The 20532-nt window shown below is 44.8% G+C and overlaps 1 protein-coding gene and 1 long non-coding RNA gene across 2 annotated transcripts in view; one reads left to right on the forward strand and one right to left on the reverse strand.

The window, feature by feature from the left end:
- LOC135912593 (uncharacterized) overlaps positions 1-20532 on the forward strand; it is a 269120-nt gene that overhangs the window by 210245 nt on the left and 38343 nt on the right. The window contains exons 30-32 of the mRNA XM_065445088.2: positions 385-544; positions 7889-8061; positions 10525-10856. Of these exons, the coding sequence (XP_065301160.2) occupies positions 385-544; positions 7889-8061; positions 10525-10856 (665 nt within the window). The remainder of the gene's footprint in view (positions 1-384; positions 545-7888; positions 8062-10524; positions 10857-20532) is intronic.
- LOC139050094 (uncharacterized) lies at positions 4674-6937 on the reverse strand. Its single transcript, XR_011508785.1, has 2 exons — positions 6416-6937; positions 4674-4780 (listed from the first exon to the last, which is right to left on the reverse strand). It is a non-coding gene; the product is annotated as an uncharacterized lncRNA (long non-coding RNA).

The raw sequence follows: 20532 nt of genomic DNA on the forward strand, positions 1-20532 counted from the left end.
ACAAGTCAGCATTTGAATACAATCATCAGGAAAATTTTGCCCAAGAAGCCCTGTTTTGTGGCAGAAGCAAAGAACGCACGAAAAAGCTGGACAACTTTGACATTGGCATGCTGAGGTGTGTTGTTCAGAGCTTATACTGGATCAAATGTTGATCAAATGGTAATGTTGATTTCACAGTATCATTGCCGATGCAAGCAGCTAACAGGTCACAGATAACATAGTTGATAGCGCCCGTCCTTCATATTGGCGAGAAGCATTTGTAGTTTCTATGGCACATGCTTAGCATCCAACTTTGTACATTGTGGAGACTGCTAATTTTCACTGTTCAGAGTGCATGGTAGTTTCTTTTTATTCAGTTGTTCAATTGATAGCATTGACTTTCAGGTACACAGCATGCTTGCAGAATCATGGAAGATGTCGTACCAAGTGCTGGGAACATTCCATGCCATTTACGATCCTGTCATCTACAGCAGCTCTGCGTTGGTCAGGAAAGCAGCTACGGGTTTGGGTGCAACACACGAAGCCTTTAATCAAACAATTCCTGGTTGGTGCAGTATTTTAAAATGTTTGCCTTTTATTAAATGCTCATTATGTTTAGCACGGTGCTAGACATTTTCATCAGGGTGTTTTAAGTATGTAATGACAAGGTCTGCTTTATCGTATTCTGTAGAAAGCGTTGATTAAATGTTGAGTTGCACAAGTCTATAATAACTGCAGCTTGCACATATTTCATAGAGAATTGCCTCCATTTATCCGAGAGAAAGCTCTCAGGGATCCCAGTTTCACAAACCTGTGTGAAGCCTGAAATAATAAGAGTTCATCAGAACTTGCTTATGCGAGATGACAACCATGGAATGAAACTTAACAGTGAGTGAACTTTTGTTGAGACTCTTGACTATCTGGTGGAAGGCTTTACTGCGATGCCAATTATTAGGGCACTCAAGGTGCGTTCACGTCCCCAGCGATGTCGTGTTGTCACAGTATCAATGGTGCACATCTGTGTCTCACATGGCAGTTTAGGAGGTCTCCAGAGACATGGTAGATCAGCAGGGCAGTTGGCCGTAAAAGTCATTCAAGCAGATCAATCAATCAGATAAATTTTTGTTTTACAGGAGGGGCCAAGAGTAAAAGACGTAGTGACTTGACTAAATGTCCCGACTTCTTTGCCCTACTGTGAAAATGATGAAGCCAAGTGTGTATGCTACTCTCTGCTCAATTGGCTCTGCCAGAGTCAGAATGGCGTTCTGACATCCGTTGCTGGCGTCAGTGTTGTACACACAAACCCTAGCATTCCTGGTGAAACAACGCTGACCAAGGTGCAATTCTTTTTCTTAACTGACGTTTCGGCCTCCACACAGCAGCCCTTTTCATAATGAAGGGCAAAGCAGGAAGGGGACGACATTAAATGCGGTTCAGTACGTGATGTAAGGTGCAAGCGTAGATTGGATTAAGATCTCCGTAGTTACGATTCAAAGTACATGCCGTTGTATGGCTATGAAGTGACTCAAGATAAAGCCGTCGACTCTGGTTTCTTTCACTTATTCATTTATTGCACTTGTTAGGATGCAGGCACTGTCCCAGCCTATCCGTGACGCCAGCATGTTCTGCGAGGGTACTGGATCCATGCGGCACTCATTTCCATTGTATCGATTCTCCTCGAGTCTTCTTTCAAAATTCCCGCTTTCACCGATGTATTTGTAGTCGTACTGTATGCAGAGGATAGCACACACGACGCTGGCAAACTTCTCACGTGGCAGATGGCCCTTAATGTTCACAAGGCCACTGCTGAGCTTACGCAAGGACACATGGGCTGCCTGCACACCATATGGACGCATGACATGTGCAATGATCATCCCTGTTCCGAGTAACCAAAATACAAATTCTGAAGTAATACCTGTATATATGTATTTGGCTCAAGTCTACCTAAGGCACTCAGACCTGCTAATAGAAGAGCGCTAATTTGGCTATGGTTAATTCATTTGTGCTTAATTCAACTCCAACTGAAGGTCCGGCAGGAGCCCATGCATTTCTATGGGCCCAAGCTTTCGTTATTTCGATCCTAAAATTGGCTTTCGCCGGGTAATTCGATCAAACTTGACCAGTTAGCACGCACGTGCCTGACCTCTAGGTTGCCCAAATAGGGACCCCTTTAGTGGTAGCATCTGTCTCGGCAGAGCTTAGGGGGCAGTGCCATATCCCGTCGAAAACACAAATTTTGGGCCTGCTTTAGAAAGATATTCAAGCAATAACCGTAGCTCACGATGTCTGGTTATGTTATTTACGCGATTCGAATGCGCGCCTTTTTTTTTTCTAGAGAAAATTGTGCCGGAAATTGCTTGCGCAGTGCAATTGGATGCGAAACCAAAACTGCCTTCGTGGCGTTCGTGTGCTTTGCCGCATAACACAAGTACACTGCGGCGAAGCTGACTTTAGAAAACCGGCCATCTTTGTGAATACATAATATCAACTTGCCCATTTTCCTTGCTAAAAAGTCGGGTGCATGTTTGATTTCTACTTTGTTTAGGAACCATAATGTCATTTTTATGTAGTTTTCTATGCTGACCACACATGAAGTGGGCACGCGTTTGATTCAGGAGTGTGTTAGACTCGGGCAAATGCTGCCAAATGAATCGGCAGTGTGTTTTGCTATTTTTTCTGCATCTTGTTTAACTCGACCCGCGGGATAATTGGATAAATTTCATCGGACCCGTCAGGGTTGAAATGACGGAAGTCGACTGCATTCAACAGTTCATTATTTCAAAACACTAGGTGTTAAATATTAACATTTGCAAAATATGCAGAAGGTAGCCGGATAAGCACTTGCACAGTTAAAACTAAACTTTGCCTACCACCTCCACTCCGATTCAATCTCGCGTTCCTGTGTAATGTGCACTTCAGAGCAGGACCCATTAACTATTGCGATGTTGTGTAAAATTTGCACTTGGTAACTCGTGAAAGCTTCTGAGCTCCACATAGACCAAGACTGGTGGTGTCTGTGCATGTATTTTGCAGGCAGCAAGGTGCAGTACCGTAGTGGATAAGGAGGTTCTTCAGAATGTAGCGAAGCCAGCATTGAGTGCCTTAAACTGTCACAGGAAATTCATTCACTGACAGAGGAATTGCTGAAGTCTGCTCTTTCTTGTGGTGGTATATAGACATGTGAGAGTGCCTATGCAGTGTGCAGGAACACAAAACTCCTTGCCCTCTTTCAATAAAATCATTCAGTGGACATTTGTGATAAATGATAACTACATGAATGGATTTGTCCTCGTATGTTTCTGTACAGAATCCAAAAGTGCACTAATACCAACAGCAGTCATATTGAACGGTGGTGCACCCTTCCAACAGTCCCTTCGTCACGACAAGGACACCTATAGCATTTGAGCAATGACTGTCCTTGCAGCCACCCAAGTTCTGCTTGGTCATGCATGATGGCATCACCTCTTCCCTCAGATCTCTGTAGACAAATTGCTGAAGAATGCCAGATGTAGGCAGCACACTGATGCAGACATTAATTGCGTGCACATGTTTATGCTGCATTGAGATTTGCCAGATGACACAATTCAAAACGGTCGGGTTCAGTTAACATTTCAGTTATTGAGTTAATGAAAACTAAAACAATTGTCCTGTTCGGATAGGCGATATAAAGGCACCATTGCCTGGCAGGGTAAAATACAAAAACTTGACTCCAATCAGTGTTCAGCTCATGAAATGTGCAGCTTGTGGCATTGTCATTGTGTGGCAGTAAAGAGTTTTTGAGCTTGTCCGTAAATGTATTGTTCTTTATGGAGTACTGGGTTACCAAAGACGTAAATTTGAGTGGCCGAGTCAATGGTGCCACCTTCTGGTACAGAGTTTAACCTAAGATAACATGGAGCTATTATTGCAGAAACCAAGCATATAGTCTACTTTGCTAGTGTAAAGCATCGTTAGCGATATAGTCATTAACCTGCAGCCTCTTTAAGAGATTTTTTTTTTGACAGAAGCAAACATATAGTCATTAACCTGCAGCCTCCTTAAGAGATTTTTCTTTTACAGAAACAAGCATATAGCATGAAAACATGTCTAATATGTTGTCATTAGAAAAAGCATCCCAAGATGTTTCCAGCATTGTTGATGTAGTTCATGTCTCCGTTAACCCAGTACTCTATGAAGGTTACTCCATTTATGTACAAACTAACCCAGATGAAAATGTTTTTACTTCCAGCTGGATTATGGAACTGGAAATTTCACCCAGCTGGATACTTTTCTAGCTGGGAAGGCAGCTGGAAAAAATCCAGCTGGGTGAAATTTCCGGTTCCATAATCCAGCTGGAATATGTCCCAACTGGAAGGTCTTCCAGCTGGATCCAGCTGCAAGAAATGCCAGCTGTAATTCAGCTGGAAGAGGTTCCAGCTAGAATCTCCAGCCCGGACTGTGGGTATACAGACCCACAGACCGGGCTGGCACACAGCACCGGTCGCCATGGTGTTGAGCCTTGGCGACAACACCATGGTGTTGAGCCATGCTTAGGTGAAATCCCAGTGTGTAAGCTCGCATCAAGCAGGATACAAACTGGCCAGAACTCGCATGGATCTTAGCTTGCTGTCGCAAGTCACAGTTAGTTCCTAATGTGACTGGCCGCAAGACCAACTGGTCCGGTGAAAATACATGCAGCCGAAACAGCACGGTGCTGAAACTTGCAACCATTTATTTGAACACTTGCAGCAAGGATTGCGGAAGCATATCTTGCATCTCCCTCAAGATGTGGAATACACTTGCACTTCTCCTTGTACCCCATCTGAAAAAAATATTTAGACATAGTGAGTGAACTTTAAAACAATCATCACTTTAATCCACTCAGTTCTAGTAAACAGTGACCTTTACCAAAATCACGTGGATTGTATCAACAGCCTTTGGACAGTACCACAGTTTACCTTCATCACAGACCCTTCTACAGTTTATGTGGCGCAAGGCCTCAACCTGAGCTCTCAAGAGGCTCTCAACTTGAGCTGCAGACACTATGCAATGATTGTTAAATTGTTTAGCGCCATTGACTGTGGCTATAGTGCAAATAGAATTCAAATGAGCTCATTTGTATTTTGAACTGGGCGTGTGATGTAACTCAACAGCCTCCCAAGAAGCATTTCTCTGCTGAATAACACAGGAGCTTGAGGGCCAATCTTTTTATGTTATTGTTGTTTTGCACCAATTCAAATGCCTGCCATTCGACGCAACGTGTTTGCGAGCACGCACTTGCAGTGAAAGCACGCCATAAATGTGCTTCTAAATTGCGTTGGGCAGATTGACATATACCCACTGGTATTGAATAGACGTACGTATGTGCAACATTGGGCACAAACACTGCACGGCAATATATTCAAGTGGGCTATTGGAGACAAAAGGGGCTTACGCAAACTGGCAAGCACTTCACATATGCTGCGTGATAATTTGAAGTTTTATGCAATTTTTAACAAATCGCCTGTTGAAGATACCGTAATTCTAGTCCTTGAGCTGGATCCTTCAGAGGAGGAGATTATTGCACGAAAAATCGGAACACATATTGAACTAATATTAAAAAATTCAATAATGAACTTCCTAATTTATTACATTACGGCACATATCGCAATCTACGAATTGTAGCCATTGAGATTGCCAGGCGTATCCACTTGGACTTACTTTCCAGAATGACACCAGTTAGAAATATGTCATCAAACTCGTCGTAAAAGTGCACTGTTGGTCTACTTACTTTTTTAACAAAACGCTCTTTTATGTATTGGAGCACAAAAGTAACTGGAACGCCCACTTATTCGTCTCACACTTTAGAATATAATATATCGAAACTGATGTAATTCTGGAAATTCATTTAAGGTGGATCCATCTTGCAAACTCACAGGCTACAATTCGTACATTGCAATATGTGCAGCAAGGTAACAAGTTAATTTGTCAATTTTTGCTAATTACTTGAAGATGTCTTTCGATTTCGCATGCTAATAATGTCCACCTTTTCGAATAATTCCGCTCAGCGACAAGAATTATATCTGCCACAGGCCATTTCTACCAAATTCCGCAAAACATAAAAATGATCAACCTGTATACGAACATCACGTACAGTCGCCCAAATCTTTAACTGGTGTGCGGGAGCGGCGACTTTTCCGTGCGTCAGCGCCGTTTGACGGGGCGAGGCTGGAAACAGTCTGAGGCTAAGCGCATGCGGACAAAGCGCGCTCAGCTGGGCCCATCGTCTACTAGGCTGCTCCAGCCTCGCCGCGTCATACGGCGCTGACGCCCGGAAAAGTCGCCGCTCCCGCACACCAGTTAAAGATTTGGGCGACTGTACAGCAGGGACCTATGATATCATGCTCAAGCGTGCCAACATACCGGATAAAAATAAACATTAACTTACGCTCAAAACATAAGCAAGTGAAATAATTACCTCCAAATTGTAGAATCAGGGCTGGAGAAAACGGTGCTCTTCGATCCGCACTGGTGAATCACAACACCACAAAGTACAGCAATAACAACCGTTGATAGCCGCTTGCCTGTACTTGTAACACCGTCCAGAGAAGGAACTGTCCAAAAATAATTACTTCATGCGCAAGATCATGCAGGTTCCTCACAAAAACTTGATCACACGCACACCCGAGAGACTCTCGTTGTCTCGCAAAATTGCCTCGCCGTGACAGTTTCCGCCATGTGCTGTACGAAACTAGGGCCCCGTGGCGTCGTGACATTTTTTATATTCGGCCTGCCTTTGTAATGCTGCTGTTTGCTGTGAATAAAAACCCGAGCTTTTCTGAGAAATACTGATATTGCAATAACACGCTATTATATTATTATTAGTGTCAAAAGAGCAGATCAAGACAAGATACGAGACTAAAGCTCCCAAGTATTCAACAAATATGGCGGCGATTGTAGCGGCGTCGTGCAGACAGGAAAAAATAGGAGCAGCGGTCATTGCAGCCTGAACTGCTGAAGGTGCCACGTGTTAAGGCTCTTTTTTTTAGAGAAGGAATTGCTATGCTGTAAACACTAGCCGTTTGCGCAACGGCTCATCATGACCGATCGGGCAAGCTCCTCGCTAGACGACGTCGACAATGTAGCAAGATAACACAGTGTCGACCAAGAGCGCGTCGCTTTTGTTTACTACAAGCAAGGTTCAATAAAAGTGGCAGTTTTTCCTGGAAATATATATTTTTTTGGCAACTCGATCACACAGGACACTTTAGATTGCTATCGATCCCGATCGCGATCAAAGGTACCCGGAGTGACGAGCATTTCCATGCAGTTCATGCAATTACGATTGTTGTCACAACACAAACGAAAAAAAAAATTTTTTTTTTTTTGCTGCTGCAAGAGTAAAACCTCTTCGTTCTTATACAAACACCACCTTGGGCTAAATATGGGCATGTTGTAGATACAAAAAATGTCTTAATGCAAGTGGGAAGCTCCACTTTCCAGTCGATAGGTTCTACTTCCGGCTGGAAAATGCTCCATCCAGTTGTTTCCAGTTGGAAGCGCTGTTTCCAGCTAAAAAATGCTGTATCCAGTTGTTTCCAGCTGAAGCTGGAAAACTTCCAGCTGGCAGTGCTGCTTCCAGCTGAAAAACCAGCTGAGGTGGATCCCACTTCAAGCTGGAAAGTGCCATTTCCAGCTGGCTCTGGAAAATTTCTAGCTGGAAGGGCTGATTCCAGTTGGAAACCTGGCTGGAAAGACCATTTCCAGCTAGAAATTCAGAGCCCATTTTCATGTGGGAAATCTCTCTATTGTCATTGACATTGTGGAATGGTTGCAATGAAAGTTCTGAAAAAGAAAAAGGAAATCTTGCCTGCCAATAACCCTTTTAAATGGGGCAGTATGCTAGTCTAGCTGAGTGCATTGTAACTAATCTGTCACCTTATCGCTCTAGGCTGGGCCTTCTACTACTTCAACCTCGACAGGGTTCTCAATTACACTGCCCATCACATACCCGAGCTGTCAGCACAGCTGGCCACGATCTACTTTACGCGGCCAGCCAGAATTCCAGGAATGGTGGAATTCTCTGCCGACATGCCGTCCCTTCCTTCGTATGGTAGTGTTGAAGTAAGTGTGACTTCATCCACAATGCAGTATGCAGACGATCTCCACAGTACTTTGTGTCGATTAGTGTGCTGCTTTTCGTTTTGTATGCTATTCTTAACGATGTGCTCATTTGTTTGCCAGCTGACAGTGGTTCACGGACAGTTAAACAGTAGCAGAAGGGTAATGGTTGTTATTCTGCTCCTTGTGCGATATGCCAGACTGACACCCAAGTTACATCTGCTTGCTCCAGTTAGTGTACTGTAGAACTTCGTTGATACATTTCTGTATTGTTTTCCTGGCTTTTACACTTGGAAAGCACAAGTCCCACATAGTTTTCATAGGGCCACATGTATTAGCTGTCTGTTTGTTATGTTTTTCTTTCCTCTAGTTAAGTTAAAGAACTGTGATGGCACACCACCCACATGGCATTGTCCATTGGTGACACCTACCGTGCTTACTCGCATAATGATTGCATTCACGTAATGATCGCACCCCTGAATTTTGTCATCAAAATTCGATTTTTTTTTTCTTTCCCGAGTTATGATCGCACCCCGAACTTGTCGCAGCGATATGTCGTGTGCCAAGTCTAGCTAATGATGATCGTGCTTATCATCTGTCGAATGCTATGTGAACGACTCTCGAAGACATACCAAGCGGTCTACACGCACCAAATGTTCTTAACCAGATGCCTCATTCCATTCCTTTTGTCACTTTCTGCACTTCCATGAAAAAAAAAAGAAGCTACAACAAAACTTACCATGGCGTTATTATTTGTAGGCTTCAAAATGGTTTTGGTCAACAACAACAACAACGAAAAAGGCGCCTTTCAATTCTTCTCATCTGCACTAGTGGGCATGCAACAAATTGCAAGCAGCAACGATAGTGGCCACGTTTACACTGATACGTTAGAAGTGTACCCTATTCATGCACCAACACTCGCAACAGAGCTAACACATTCGCCCACCCTTAGTGGAAACGTGCCGTATTAGTATAGTAGTGAAGACAGATGCCGCAGTTTCTGCAGCATGCCCGCGATGTGTTTCTAGGTCACTGGCAGCTAAGCACACCCATCTCTGTTTCTGTCCCCTCAAAGTGAACATGGCTACGTTATTGTCGCAAAATTGCCGATATTAACGATATTATTCATTACTGATACGGAAGAAACTGTTTCAATACGCGTAATGTACTCACCAGAAGAAAAAAAAATTCCGTTCGGCGCATTCGGCTTGCTCCACTGGCCGCTATTTTTGTTTTGGTGTCCACAGCGGAAGCCGCCTGTTTGTTGACCTGTTGTAATCCCGTAGCAAATGCGGGATGAAACAAAAATTATTTTTGCGGAAAATTTAACCTGCGTAATGATCGCACCCTTGAACTTGCATCAATTTTTTTTACAAAAAAAGTGCGATCATTATGCGAGTAAATACCGTACATTGACTGCCTCATGTCACTAATGAAAATGGTCACTTCACAGAACCTGCCATGAGGTGCAGAAGAGTTTCCATCACTGTCTTGAGAACGTCGCTGCTTGTCAATCTCGATGCAGATTGAAAGTGAAGAGGAGGTGGATGAAGGGAAAAGAGGTCGCCCAGCACCCACGATAGCAGATGTTGTCCCGTTACCCTCAATACCTCGTACTGTTACTTTGATGTACAAGGCTGAGCAGAAAGTGAAAAGGGGCTGCGAGTGGGGCTCAAGATTCGATCCAAGCACCAGATGGAAATTAAAAGCTGCGTTTAGTGCGGTAGTGTGGTTTACTACTACAACCCTTCTTAAAAGGCATATAACATTCAATCTAATTTCAAGACAGTAATAACGAGCCTTACTGAGTGGGTTTTTGATAGTTGGTTTCCTATTTTACTTCAAGTCAGGTTTTGTGTGAGAGTAGCTTTTTGTCTCCTCGGTAGTGCTGTTGCAAGTGCTATCAGATGTTAGATTTTTCTGGACTATACATTACGTTTTTATGGTCCCCCAAAAAATGCATCGATAGGGCCCTACTGCATTTAAGTGTTTTATTAGAACTTTGTTGAGTAGTAAACAGTAGCTTGCCTCTGGTTTAGAGCAAGAATTAGTTGCTTTAAGTGTTTCGTGCAACATGCAAACATAAATAAATTTAAGATAACTCTAGATAATTACAGTCAAGAAGAAAAAATTCACCGTGGTCGGTGTCTGTTTCCTGTTCTTGCCATGAATAAATTATGTGTGTTCAAATAAAATAAAAAGGCAACATGTGTGTTGAAGGTGTATGCAGTTTTCCTTTGTGCATTGCAATGTAGCTGAAGTAAAGAAATACGATTAATCTCAAAAAGCCAGCCTTCTAGCTGAATTGAGAATCAGAATGGTGGTCTGCGAAATTTGGTGGTGAATAGTACTTGTAGAGATGTCACTATTCTGAAATAGCGCCAGAGCACATGTGCATATGAATGTTCAATCTGCTCGATCTTGCTGCCACCTGTATATCTGACTTTATTCTTGTTTTTGTGTAAGCATCTGGTCAAGACTCTTCTACGGAACCAGCGGCCAGAATCGTGGTCGCTGCCTCAACTAGAGAAAGGCCAGAAGGTGGCGGCCATCTTCGGCAGTGGGCACGTGGTGACCTTTGACGGCGTGTTCCTCGAGTTCCCCAGCTACCCAGCTTCGTACTGCACATACCTTCTCGCGCACGATGTTGGCGGTCGCCAGTTTACGCTGACAACCAGTGCCGATGACCTGCTGATCGACTTTCCGGAAGTTGCCCTCACAATTTCGGGACAGGAAGGCAGAGTGCTTGTGAATGGAAGCGATGCACTCATTCATCTTCCTCTTGTGCTTGGATCGGGGTGAGTGGAAACAGGCATGCACTTTTCTGCCTCTGCAGCAAGGCCACAACACTGGCTATCATGTGCAATCTATGTTGATGCCTCGGGTGCCTGCATGAAGACTGTCTCATTGTTTCTTCTCCACTTGTAGTCAGGTAATGCTCTAACTGATGCGCAAAGCACCCTAGTGTAAGCCTATTTCTTTCAACCTAACATTCTTTGTTACAAAAGTACACTCAATGTAGTGTTGTGCTGCTGCTATGCAAAGGGTTGCATGTTCAACCACCAGGCTACTGCAGCTGCCCAGTGGAGGCAGAGTACAAAAATGCTTGCGTTGGGTGCACCTTACACATTAAAGAGAAAAATAAGTTTGGCTTTGTTAGTTAATTACTTAATTTAAGTAGTAACTTAGGGCGATAACAACACGGAAACAAGAAAGGTGGACGACAAGCGCTTGTCCTTGTCCACCTTTCTTGTTTCCGTGTTTTTATTGCTCTAAGTTACAAGTTACTACTTAAATTATGAACGACCAACTAGCCCCACAGTCAACCCTTCTAGTTAATTACGCTTTTACAATAACAAAAACCCACTCTTACCTCGAAAGGTGTAGGTACTTCAGAAAGACTGACTGTTGGGCTAATTGGACTATCGTGGTGACTAGAAAGCTTAGCACGAGAAACTTGGACGCAGACATTGGTGACATAAGAGCATTTGTCCTCATCTGATCCCTGTGTCTGTCTCCAAATTTCTTGCGTCATGTTTTCTAGTTGTCATAAGAGGATCCTTGCTAAATCAGAAAGGAATCAAAAACAAAATACAGGTAACAATTAATGCTGCATAGTTCAAGTGGCTGAGGAGTTCTATAGAGATTTATACAGTACCAGTGGCACCCACGACGTTAGTGGAAGAGAAAATAGTCTAGAGGAATTCGAAATCCCGAAGGTAACGCCGGAAGAAGTAAAGAAAGCCTTGGGAGATATGCAAAGGGGGAAGGCAGCTGGGGAGGATCAGGTAACAGCAGATTTGTTGAAGGATGGTGGTCAGATTGTTCTAGAGAAACTGGCCACCCTGTATACGCAATGCCTCATGACCTCGAGCATACCGGAATCTTGGAAGAACGCTAACATAATCCTAATCCATAAGAAAGGGGACGCCAAAGACTTGAAAAATTACAGACCGATCAGCTTACTGTCCGTTGCCTACAAAATATTTACTAAGGTAATCGCAAATAGAATCAGGAACACCTTAGACTTCTGTCAAGCAAAGGACCAGGCAGGATTCCGTAAAGGCTACTCAACAATAGATCATATTCACATTATCAATCAGGTGATAGAGAAATGTGCGGAATATAACCAACCCTTATGTATAGCTGTCATTGATTACAAGAAAGCGTTTGACTCGGTCGAAACCTCAGCAGTCATGGAGGCATTACGGAATCAGGGTGTAGACGAGCCGTATGTAAAAATACTGAAAGATCTCTATAGTGGCTCCACAGCCACCGTAATCCTCCATAAAGAAAGCAACAAAATCCCAATAAAGAAAGGCGTCAGGCAGGGAGATACGATCTCTCCAATGCTATTCACAGCGTGTTTACAGGAGGTATTCAGAGACCTGGATTGGGAAGAATTGGGGATAAAAGTTAATGGAGGATACCTTAGTAACTTGCGATTCGCTGATGATATTGCCTTGCTTAGTAACTGAGGGGACCAATTGCAATGCATGCTCACTGGCCTGGAGAGGCAAAGCAGAAGAGTGGGTCTAAACATTAATCTGCAGAAAACTAAAGTAATGTTTAACAGTCTCGGAAGAGAACAGCAATTTACAATAGGCAGCGAGGCACTGGAAGTAGTAAGGGAATACATCTACTTGGGGCAAGTAGTGACGGTGGATCCGGATCATGAGACGGAAATAATCAGAAGAATAAGAATGGGCTGGGGTGCGTTTGGCAGGCATTCTCAGATCATGAACAGCAGGTTGCCATTATCCTTCAAGAGAAAAGTGTATAATAGCTGTGTCTTACCAGTACTCACCTACGGGGCAGAAACCTGGAGGCTTACGAAAAGGGTTCTACTCAAATTGAGGACGACGCAAAGAGCTATGGAAAGAAGAATGATAGGTGTAACGTTAAGGGATAAGAAAAGAGCAGATTGGGTGAGGGAACAAACGCGAGTTAATGACATCTTAGTTGAAATCAAGAAAAAGAAATGGGCATGGGCAGGACATGTAATGAGGAGGGAAGATAACCGATGGTCATTAAGGGTTACGGACTGGATCAAGGGAAGGGAAGCTAGCAGGGGGCGGCAGAAAGTTAGGTGGGCGGATGAGATTAAGAAGTTTGCACGGACGGCATGGCCACAATTAGTACACGACCGGGGTAGTTGGAGAAGTATGGGAGAGGCCTTTGCCCTGCAGTGGGCGTAACCAGGCTGTTGATGATGATGATGATGAAGTTCACACATCAGCTGGCCAGGACATCATGGATTTTGACACTGTCTGCTCGGGCCTAGTTAACTATAGCTAAAGATAGATTACACTGTCTCCTAAAGAAGCCAAAGAGGTGAACATAACACGGTTTGGGAACCTGCACTCCAACCCAAATATAAGAAAATTCTTTGAAATCCCTGTTGTATAATGTTATCTAGTGTTTTATTAAACAGAATGGTAATGTTAGTAGCCACTTTTGTTGTAACATATTTTAACGATCGACTGTGCAATGTAAGAAAATACTTTAAAATCCCTGTTGTATAATGTTACCTAGTGTTTTATTAAAGGGACACCAAAGCCAAATACTAAGTCGACGTGGACTGTCTAAATACCATTCTAGAAAACTTGCAAAGCTTGTTTCGCTACAAGGAAATACTTAGTTTACGACAAAAATGAAGCTGAAGGGTCCAAATACCTTTTCCGAAATTCAAATCTCCCGCCACCCAACCGAGGGAGTGGTGATGTTGCATACGCCATCGCTGCCCTTTGCTGCTGTTGGTGAGTAAAATGGCGCCCGACAGACGGTGGCACCGAGCCAAGACAGAGCAGCGGTTTGACTGCTGCAGCTGCTTTTCGATCAAGTGGCGTACACCGTTCGAGTCACAATCTGTCAGAAAGTCCAGTGTCCTTTAAATACCGCAGCAGCACCTTCATAGCCGATTGCGCTAATGTTCGCGTAGGCCAGTATCCAAGGATCTTGTTTTCTGTCAATGGGCGCTTGTCCAGTTTGTCTAGGGTGGCTGAGAGGACTGCTCTTTGCGTGTTGAAACGAGAGCACTCACAAAGAAGGTGCGCGATTGTTTCATTGCACCCGCAGAAGTCGCAAAGTGGGCTGTTGGACATTCCTATAAGGAAGGAGTACGCATTTGAAAATGCTACTCCAAGCCATAGACGAACTAGAAGGGTGCAGTCGCGTCGTGGAAGCTCGGGCGGAATACGGAGTTGTAAATTAGGGTCCAGGGTATGAAGTCGTGCACTTGTGAAATCGGATGAATTCCACTGAGCTAATGTCAGGTCGCTTGCCAGTACGGCAAGTTTTTTCGCTGCGTCGTCTCTTGAAAGAGGAATGGCAACGCAGCTGACGCAGGATTGTACGGTGACACTGCATAACACTAGGAACGCCTTTGCGGGCTGCGTGACAGTGCCCACAGAAACAGTTTGTGTGTACGTGCTTGTGTGTGTAGTTCTTTTTTTTTAATCCTTCTCTCTCTCACTTATCGCATCCCCTTGCCCCTCCCCCAATACAGGGTAGCCAACCAGAGATAATCTCTGGTTAACCTCCCTTTCTTTCCTTTGCCTTTCTCTCTCTCTCTCTCTCTCTCTACACCGTTCGAGCATCCCGTGACGTCACATGGAAGTTGAATTCTCTGCTACTTGCAGTTTGTGCGAGTTTCATGAGCCAGCAAAAACCATCGCAGCACTACGCGATAACAAAACTACTGAAACGCGAAAGTGTGGGCAGCGCAGACTCGAGCGAAAACAAAACCTTTTGACCACCCGCGCCATTGTCAACGAAAATTTCAGTGAGTTCTTTTCTCTAAACATGAAATGGAACTGGACAAGTAGAATTTTATTTCATCTTATAATACAATATAAGGTTTTTTGCAACGAGTAGTTGAGTACTAGGGACACAATTTAACTGAGGAGTGCTTTCGTCATCAGGCAAGTGCCTGAATGTCCCGGGGGAGTCTCTAATTATGTCCTGCATTTACCTCGATTTCTCTATTATTAAGGCTCTGTTCACTATAGTATTGACGCATTAGAGATTCTCTTGCACTAATCTATCACTTTCGCTTGACTTAGTATTTGCCTTTAGTGTCCCTTTAAACAGAATGGCAATGGCAGAATGGCAGCCACTTTTGTTGTGACATACCTTTAGTGATCGATTGTGCAAAGTGGAAAAGATTTAAAAAAAATGTATTGTGAAACTTTGTCCAGTTTCCTAACCTATGACAGCAACCAACGCAGTGAAATTTATGACGGACAGCTCCACCATGCACAGCTCTGAGGCATAATTCGTGCAGAAAAGGCAGCGTCAAAACACTATAGCTACATGTACTGAATGCCTAGATAAGCTTCACCAGTGATTATACCAGTGACCATCATCATCAGCATCATCATCATCATCATCATCGTCGTCGTCGTCATCAGCCTATTTTATGTCCACAGCCCCCCCCCCCCCCCCCCCCCCAGGACGAAGACCTCTCCTTGCGATCTCCAATTACACCTGCCCTGTGTCAACCGATTTCAGCTAGCACAACATACCAGTGACCATGTTAAACATAATTTCAAGGAACCTATAGGAAAACAACCATCTTTTGTGGTTAATTCAACATGGCACTAACCTATATCAGTCTTGGGGATTCTATCATTTCACAATGTAAGAAGTAAATGTAATAGTGTGAGCAGCCTAGTACACATATGTGGTTGACATGACTTTAGCAATGTTTGCTTTAGGCTATACCTGAGAAAGACTGAATGATAACATCAAGCATTACTTTAAACTTGTGTAACTGGCTCATAACTAAATAAGTCACCTTATGCTCCCCCAAAAGATCTTGCCGGGATTTTAAGAGGAAGCTTTAGCTTGGGCTCAACTCTGTTTTCACTATATGAATACATGTAAAATGCAGAAATGTTTTTGTGAGACAACTGCTGGACAAATTTGAATGGAATTTGTTGCATTTGAGAGAAAAAGTTAAGTTTTAGTGACTGCAGCAAGCATAATTTAGATTTTGGGCATGGAAATTCTCACAAATATTGTCAAAAATTTGTAAGTTTCAAAAATAGATGCACGAAGCTTACAAATCTGTAATTCCACACCAAAAACAGGTGTAGCAATTCTGTAAACCACATCCAATAGAGCACCTAAGTGAACAAAAGAGATACATTCATTTACAGTTTACATGAATTTCTCACAATGTTTACGAATGTTTTGCAAAAGTCCTATGCCCAAATTAGTGATACAGTTAAACCTCTATATAACGAAAATGGTAAAATCAGATATTTGCTTTGTTATATTGACACGTGTACTTGTTTGTCTTTATCGGGTGACCGTATTTCACCATCTAACAAATGTTATCTACATAATGTTATCGGTGGTTCTATCCGCTGGATGTTGTCACCGAACCTCATGTAATCTCATTGCATGTATGCGCGACGCAAATTGTGTAGTACTTTCTGGAAGACACGTGGGCGCCAGCGATTGCTCTGGAACCTTTGATAACTCTTGTATAAAAGCCAATGCACAATTGACGAGCTCATCAAATTTTTGACAATCACCAACTGTGTTCGCCGCTATCGTTCTGCTTTGAATGTAGCCTGTTTTTCTGGGCACAGGCTCACCCAATAAAGATTTAGTTTTGCCGCTCGCAGTTTGGTTGCTGTGTTCTTGACCATCACTACCACGTGACATCTGGTGGGGGTGCTTTGCACTCATGTACCAGATGCTCCCAGCAAGCCACGATCCAAGCCCTGACTGCGAAGACAATTAACACCAATGCTGTCCCGGACCATCGAGCAAGCCGCAGGCTACAACACCTGCCCCTGCAGCACAAACTTCTACCTGAGGTGACCAAGAAGATTGCGGTAAAGTCAACAACTACAATGGCAGCGCCAGCATCCCCCATCATGCTTCAACAACCCAGGGAGCCACCTTCCTTTTGTGGAGCTTCATCGGACGATCCGGAAACATGGCTCAAGACTTTCAAAAGAATCTCATTCTACAACAACTGGACATCTGAAGATAAGCTACGCCACATATACTTCGCCTTGGAAGATGCCGCGAGGACATCGTTCGAGAATTAGGAGCCCACCCTTACAAGGTGGGACCTGTTCTGCAGTAACTTCCTCTGGACTTTCATGAGCGTCATTCAAAAAGAAAGAGCTGAAGTTCTACTGGAAGCCCGAGCGCAGCTACCGAACGAGAATGTTGCCATATTTATGGAAGAAATGAGCCATATATTCCACCACGCTGACCCAGAAATATCTGAGGAGAAGAAAGTCCACCTATATTCATGCATCGTGTGAAGTAAGAACTTTTCGCCAAGATGATACGAAGCCCAACGAAGACCGTAAAAGAGTTTCTTCACGAGGCCACCCGCATCAAGAAAAACACTGGAAATGTGGAACCGACAATACAACTGCCTCACGATCTCAACAAACTATGCCGGAGTTCAATCAACGGGGACTGATGACCTGTGCGAAACTATCAGAGCGGTCGTGCGGAAGGAGCTTCAGAAGTTGTTCCTTTCATCACAGCCTCCATTGCCAACGTCGTATGCTAAGAGATCCAGCAGTCACTCGGGAGTCCCTTAGTTACTGGAGCCTCAGACGGAAGTGGTGACGTATGTACGCCGCCGTAGCCTGCCACCCTGTTGCCTGTCCGCACCTGTGCCAGGACCCAGTAATGCTGCAGTTCCATCATCCACTGCCGCCACCACCACCAGCATGACAACCTGTCGCCCTGTGCTGCATTTCAAAGAAGACTGATGTTTGGCATGTACCCGACCACCGTCCACTCTATCACTGCAGAGAAGTGGGCCACGTCTACCGACGATAGCCATTCCGCGAGATGGACCTACGGGGGTTTACCGTCAACGTGCCACGTCCGCAGCTTGGCGAGCAGTCACGTGACATTGCCAACTGCATCGCCGCAACGCAGTGAACACCCCACCATCCTTCGTATTCGCCATTGCTAGGACGGTACCTGTCGCCACAGCGCCCACTGTGCACCAGCTCAGCCCGGGGCCGGTCCGTAAGCTCCTACCTGGAAAATAAAATGCAACAACCGATGGAGGTGCAGTTGCTGTACGTTGAAATGACGAAGCTCCTACGCTGCCGCCACCGATGACGCTTTAAGATCTATTTCGACAGCGTAGCAATGACACACCACCTTCCTGACGAAACCCGGAGGCCGAGAATACACCGATGAAAGACAACCTGATGACGTAACGTACCAGCCACAGGTCAACATGACGCATCAGTGATCCAACACCAAGACCGAACTGCTACAGAAGACAAAGAACCACTGACCTCAACGTGCTTCTCAACGGCCACGAGGTCACCGTGCTTGTAGACACTGGAGCCGTCTACTCCGTCATCAATAGATTATTCGCTGCAGTTGAAGTTGAAGTGAGTCAAAACTGCATTGGACGGCCCTCAGATTCGGACATCACCGATTAGAATGTGCACGGCAAGAATTACAGTTCATGACCAGACCTACCTTGCAATGTTCGTTGTCCTCCAACAGTGCTCGTGAGATGTAATTGACATTATTCATATCATAAGAAACCAACAAACACTGACACCGAGGACAACATAAGGGAAATTACTTGTGCTTAATAAATGAAATAAAGAAATGATAAATTAATGGAAATTAAAGTGGATGAAAAAAACACTTGCCGCAGGTGGGGAACGATCCCACAACCTTCGCATTTTGGTGCGATGCTCTACCAGTTGAGCTACCGCGGTGCCGTTTCCCCATCCACTTTCTTGGGTATCTATGTTTCCTAGTAGAACCCTGGGAATGTTAGCCAGCGCCACCACTCACAGGCCTTGGTGGCGGATGTTCCACATCCACCGCCAAATTGTGAAAGCCAGCAATGCGTTTGTCCTTGCGGATTCTGCTGCATCTACCCCGACGACCATAGTTCCTGAACCAGACTCTGACGTAAATCCAAGTATCCCCATGAGTAAGCAGCAACAGCTCAGATGTCTTCTCCAACGATACAAAGAGTGCTTTTCGATGTCATCAAGGATTTGAGAAACACCAGTTGAAAAACATCGCATAACTGAAGAGTGTGCTCAACCACTCCGCCAGAACCCTTACAGAGTTTTGACGTGAGAACGTGAAGCTATAAGGCAACAAGTCGAAGAAATGGTGCATGACGACATCATCCAGCTGTCAAAAAGCCCATGGGCGTCTCCTGTAGTCTTAGTGAAGAAAAAGGATGGAACCCTACATTTCCAGTCGATACCCGCCGTGGTTGCTCAGTGGCTATGGTGTTGGGCTGCTGAGCACAAGGTCACAGGATCGAATCCCGGCCACGGCGGCCGCATTTTGATGGGGGCGAAATGCGAAAACACCTGCGTACTTAGATTTAGGTGCACGTTAAAGAACCCCAGGTAATCAAAATTTCCGGAGTCCTCCCCTGCGGCGTGCCTCATAGTCAGAAAGTGGTTTTGGCACGTAAAACCCCATAATTTTTTTTTATGCGAAGCATATTACGAGAGCTCAACCCAGCTCCTCAGGCGCGGCGGTGTCGCCTTCAATGACCTTTGACCCCATGCCATACCACGTGACACCGTGACGTCACGACAGAGGAGAAACGGGGCTCCAACTCGCGCCGTCGCTCGCGGCGTCGCGGCGGTATATAAGCAGCTGCGCTTGTTTCTAGGTGGCTTTGGCTCAACTCTTGCAAGATGGGCTGGGTGGGAATCGAACCAGGGTCTCCGGAGTGTGAGACGGAGACGCTACCACTGAGCCACGAGTACGATGCTTCAAAGCGGTACAAAAGCGCCTCTAGTAAATGCGGTGTTGCCTTAGAAACGAGCTGTTTCTAAGGCTCAGGCGTGCGTCGCTTGCTCAGGCGCACATTTCGTTGCCGCGCCGAACGCTGCGTTGCTCGACGCTCACCACGTCCAATGCAGGGCGCGTAGTCGCTGCGCCGTAGCCCATTGTCTTACACCCCTTGGCTGGTCGACGGGAACGCTGTCGCGTTCCACTCTTGAAGGCGAAGCAGAGTAACGCATGAGTTGTTTCTTCGTCTAGCCGAACCAAATATAGCCAAGCAACACCAGCTCACCAGGCTAAACAGTGGTTCAACAACTAAAATAAAGGCTAGTATGCTTTGCATCCTGGGCTTAACCTTAGCTAAGCCACAGCCATTTTTTTATTTCCGAGTCGATCATAATCAACTGAACAAGATCACGAAGAATGTATACCCCCTCCCACAAATGGACAATGCATTGTATCAGCTCTGCAATGCTAAATTCTTCTCATTGATGGATCTCAGGAGTGGCTACTGGCAGTGTTGAGTTGACCCTGTGTCTGTCGACAAGAGGGATCACGAAAAGACCAGCTTCATCATGCCAGATGGCTTCTGTGAATCCAAAGTCATACCATTTGGACTGTGCTTAGCGCCTGCAATGTTACAGTGTGTGATGGACACGGTGTGAGCTGTATTGAAGTGGCAGACCTGTCTTGTTTACT

The sequence above is a fragment of the Dermacentor albipictus genome, chromosome 9 (genome assembly GCF_038994185.2).
Source record: "Dermacentor albipictus isolate Rhodes 1998 colony chromosome 9, USDA_Dalb.pri_finalv2, whole genome shotgun sequence".
Taxonomy (NCBI): domain Eukaryota; kingdom Metazoa; phylum Arthropoda; class Arachnida; order Ixodida; family Ixodidae; genus Dermacentor; species Dermacentor albipictus.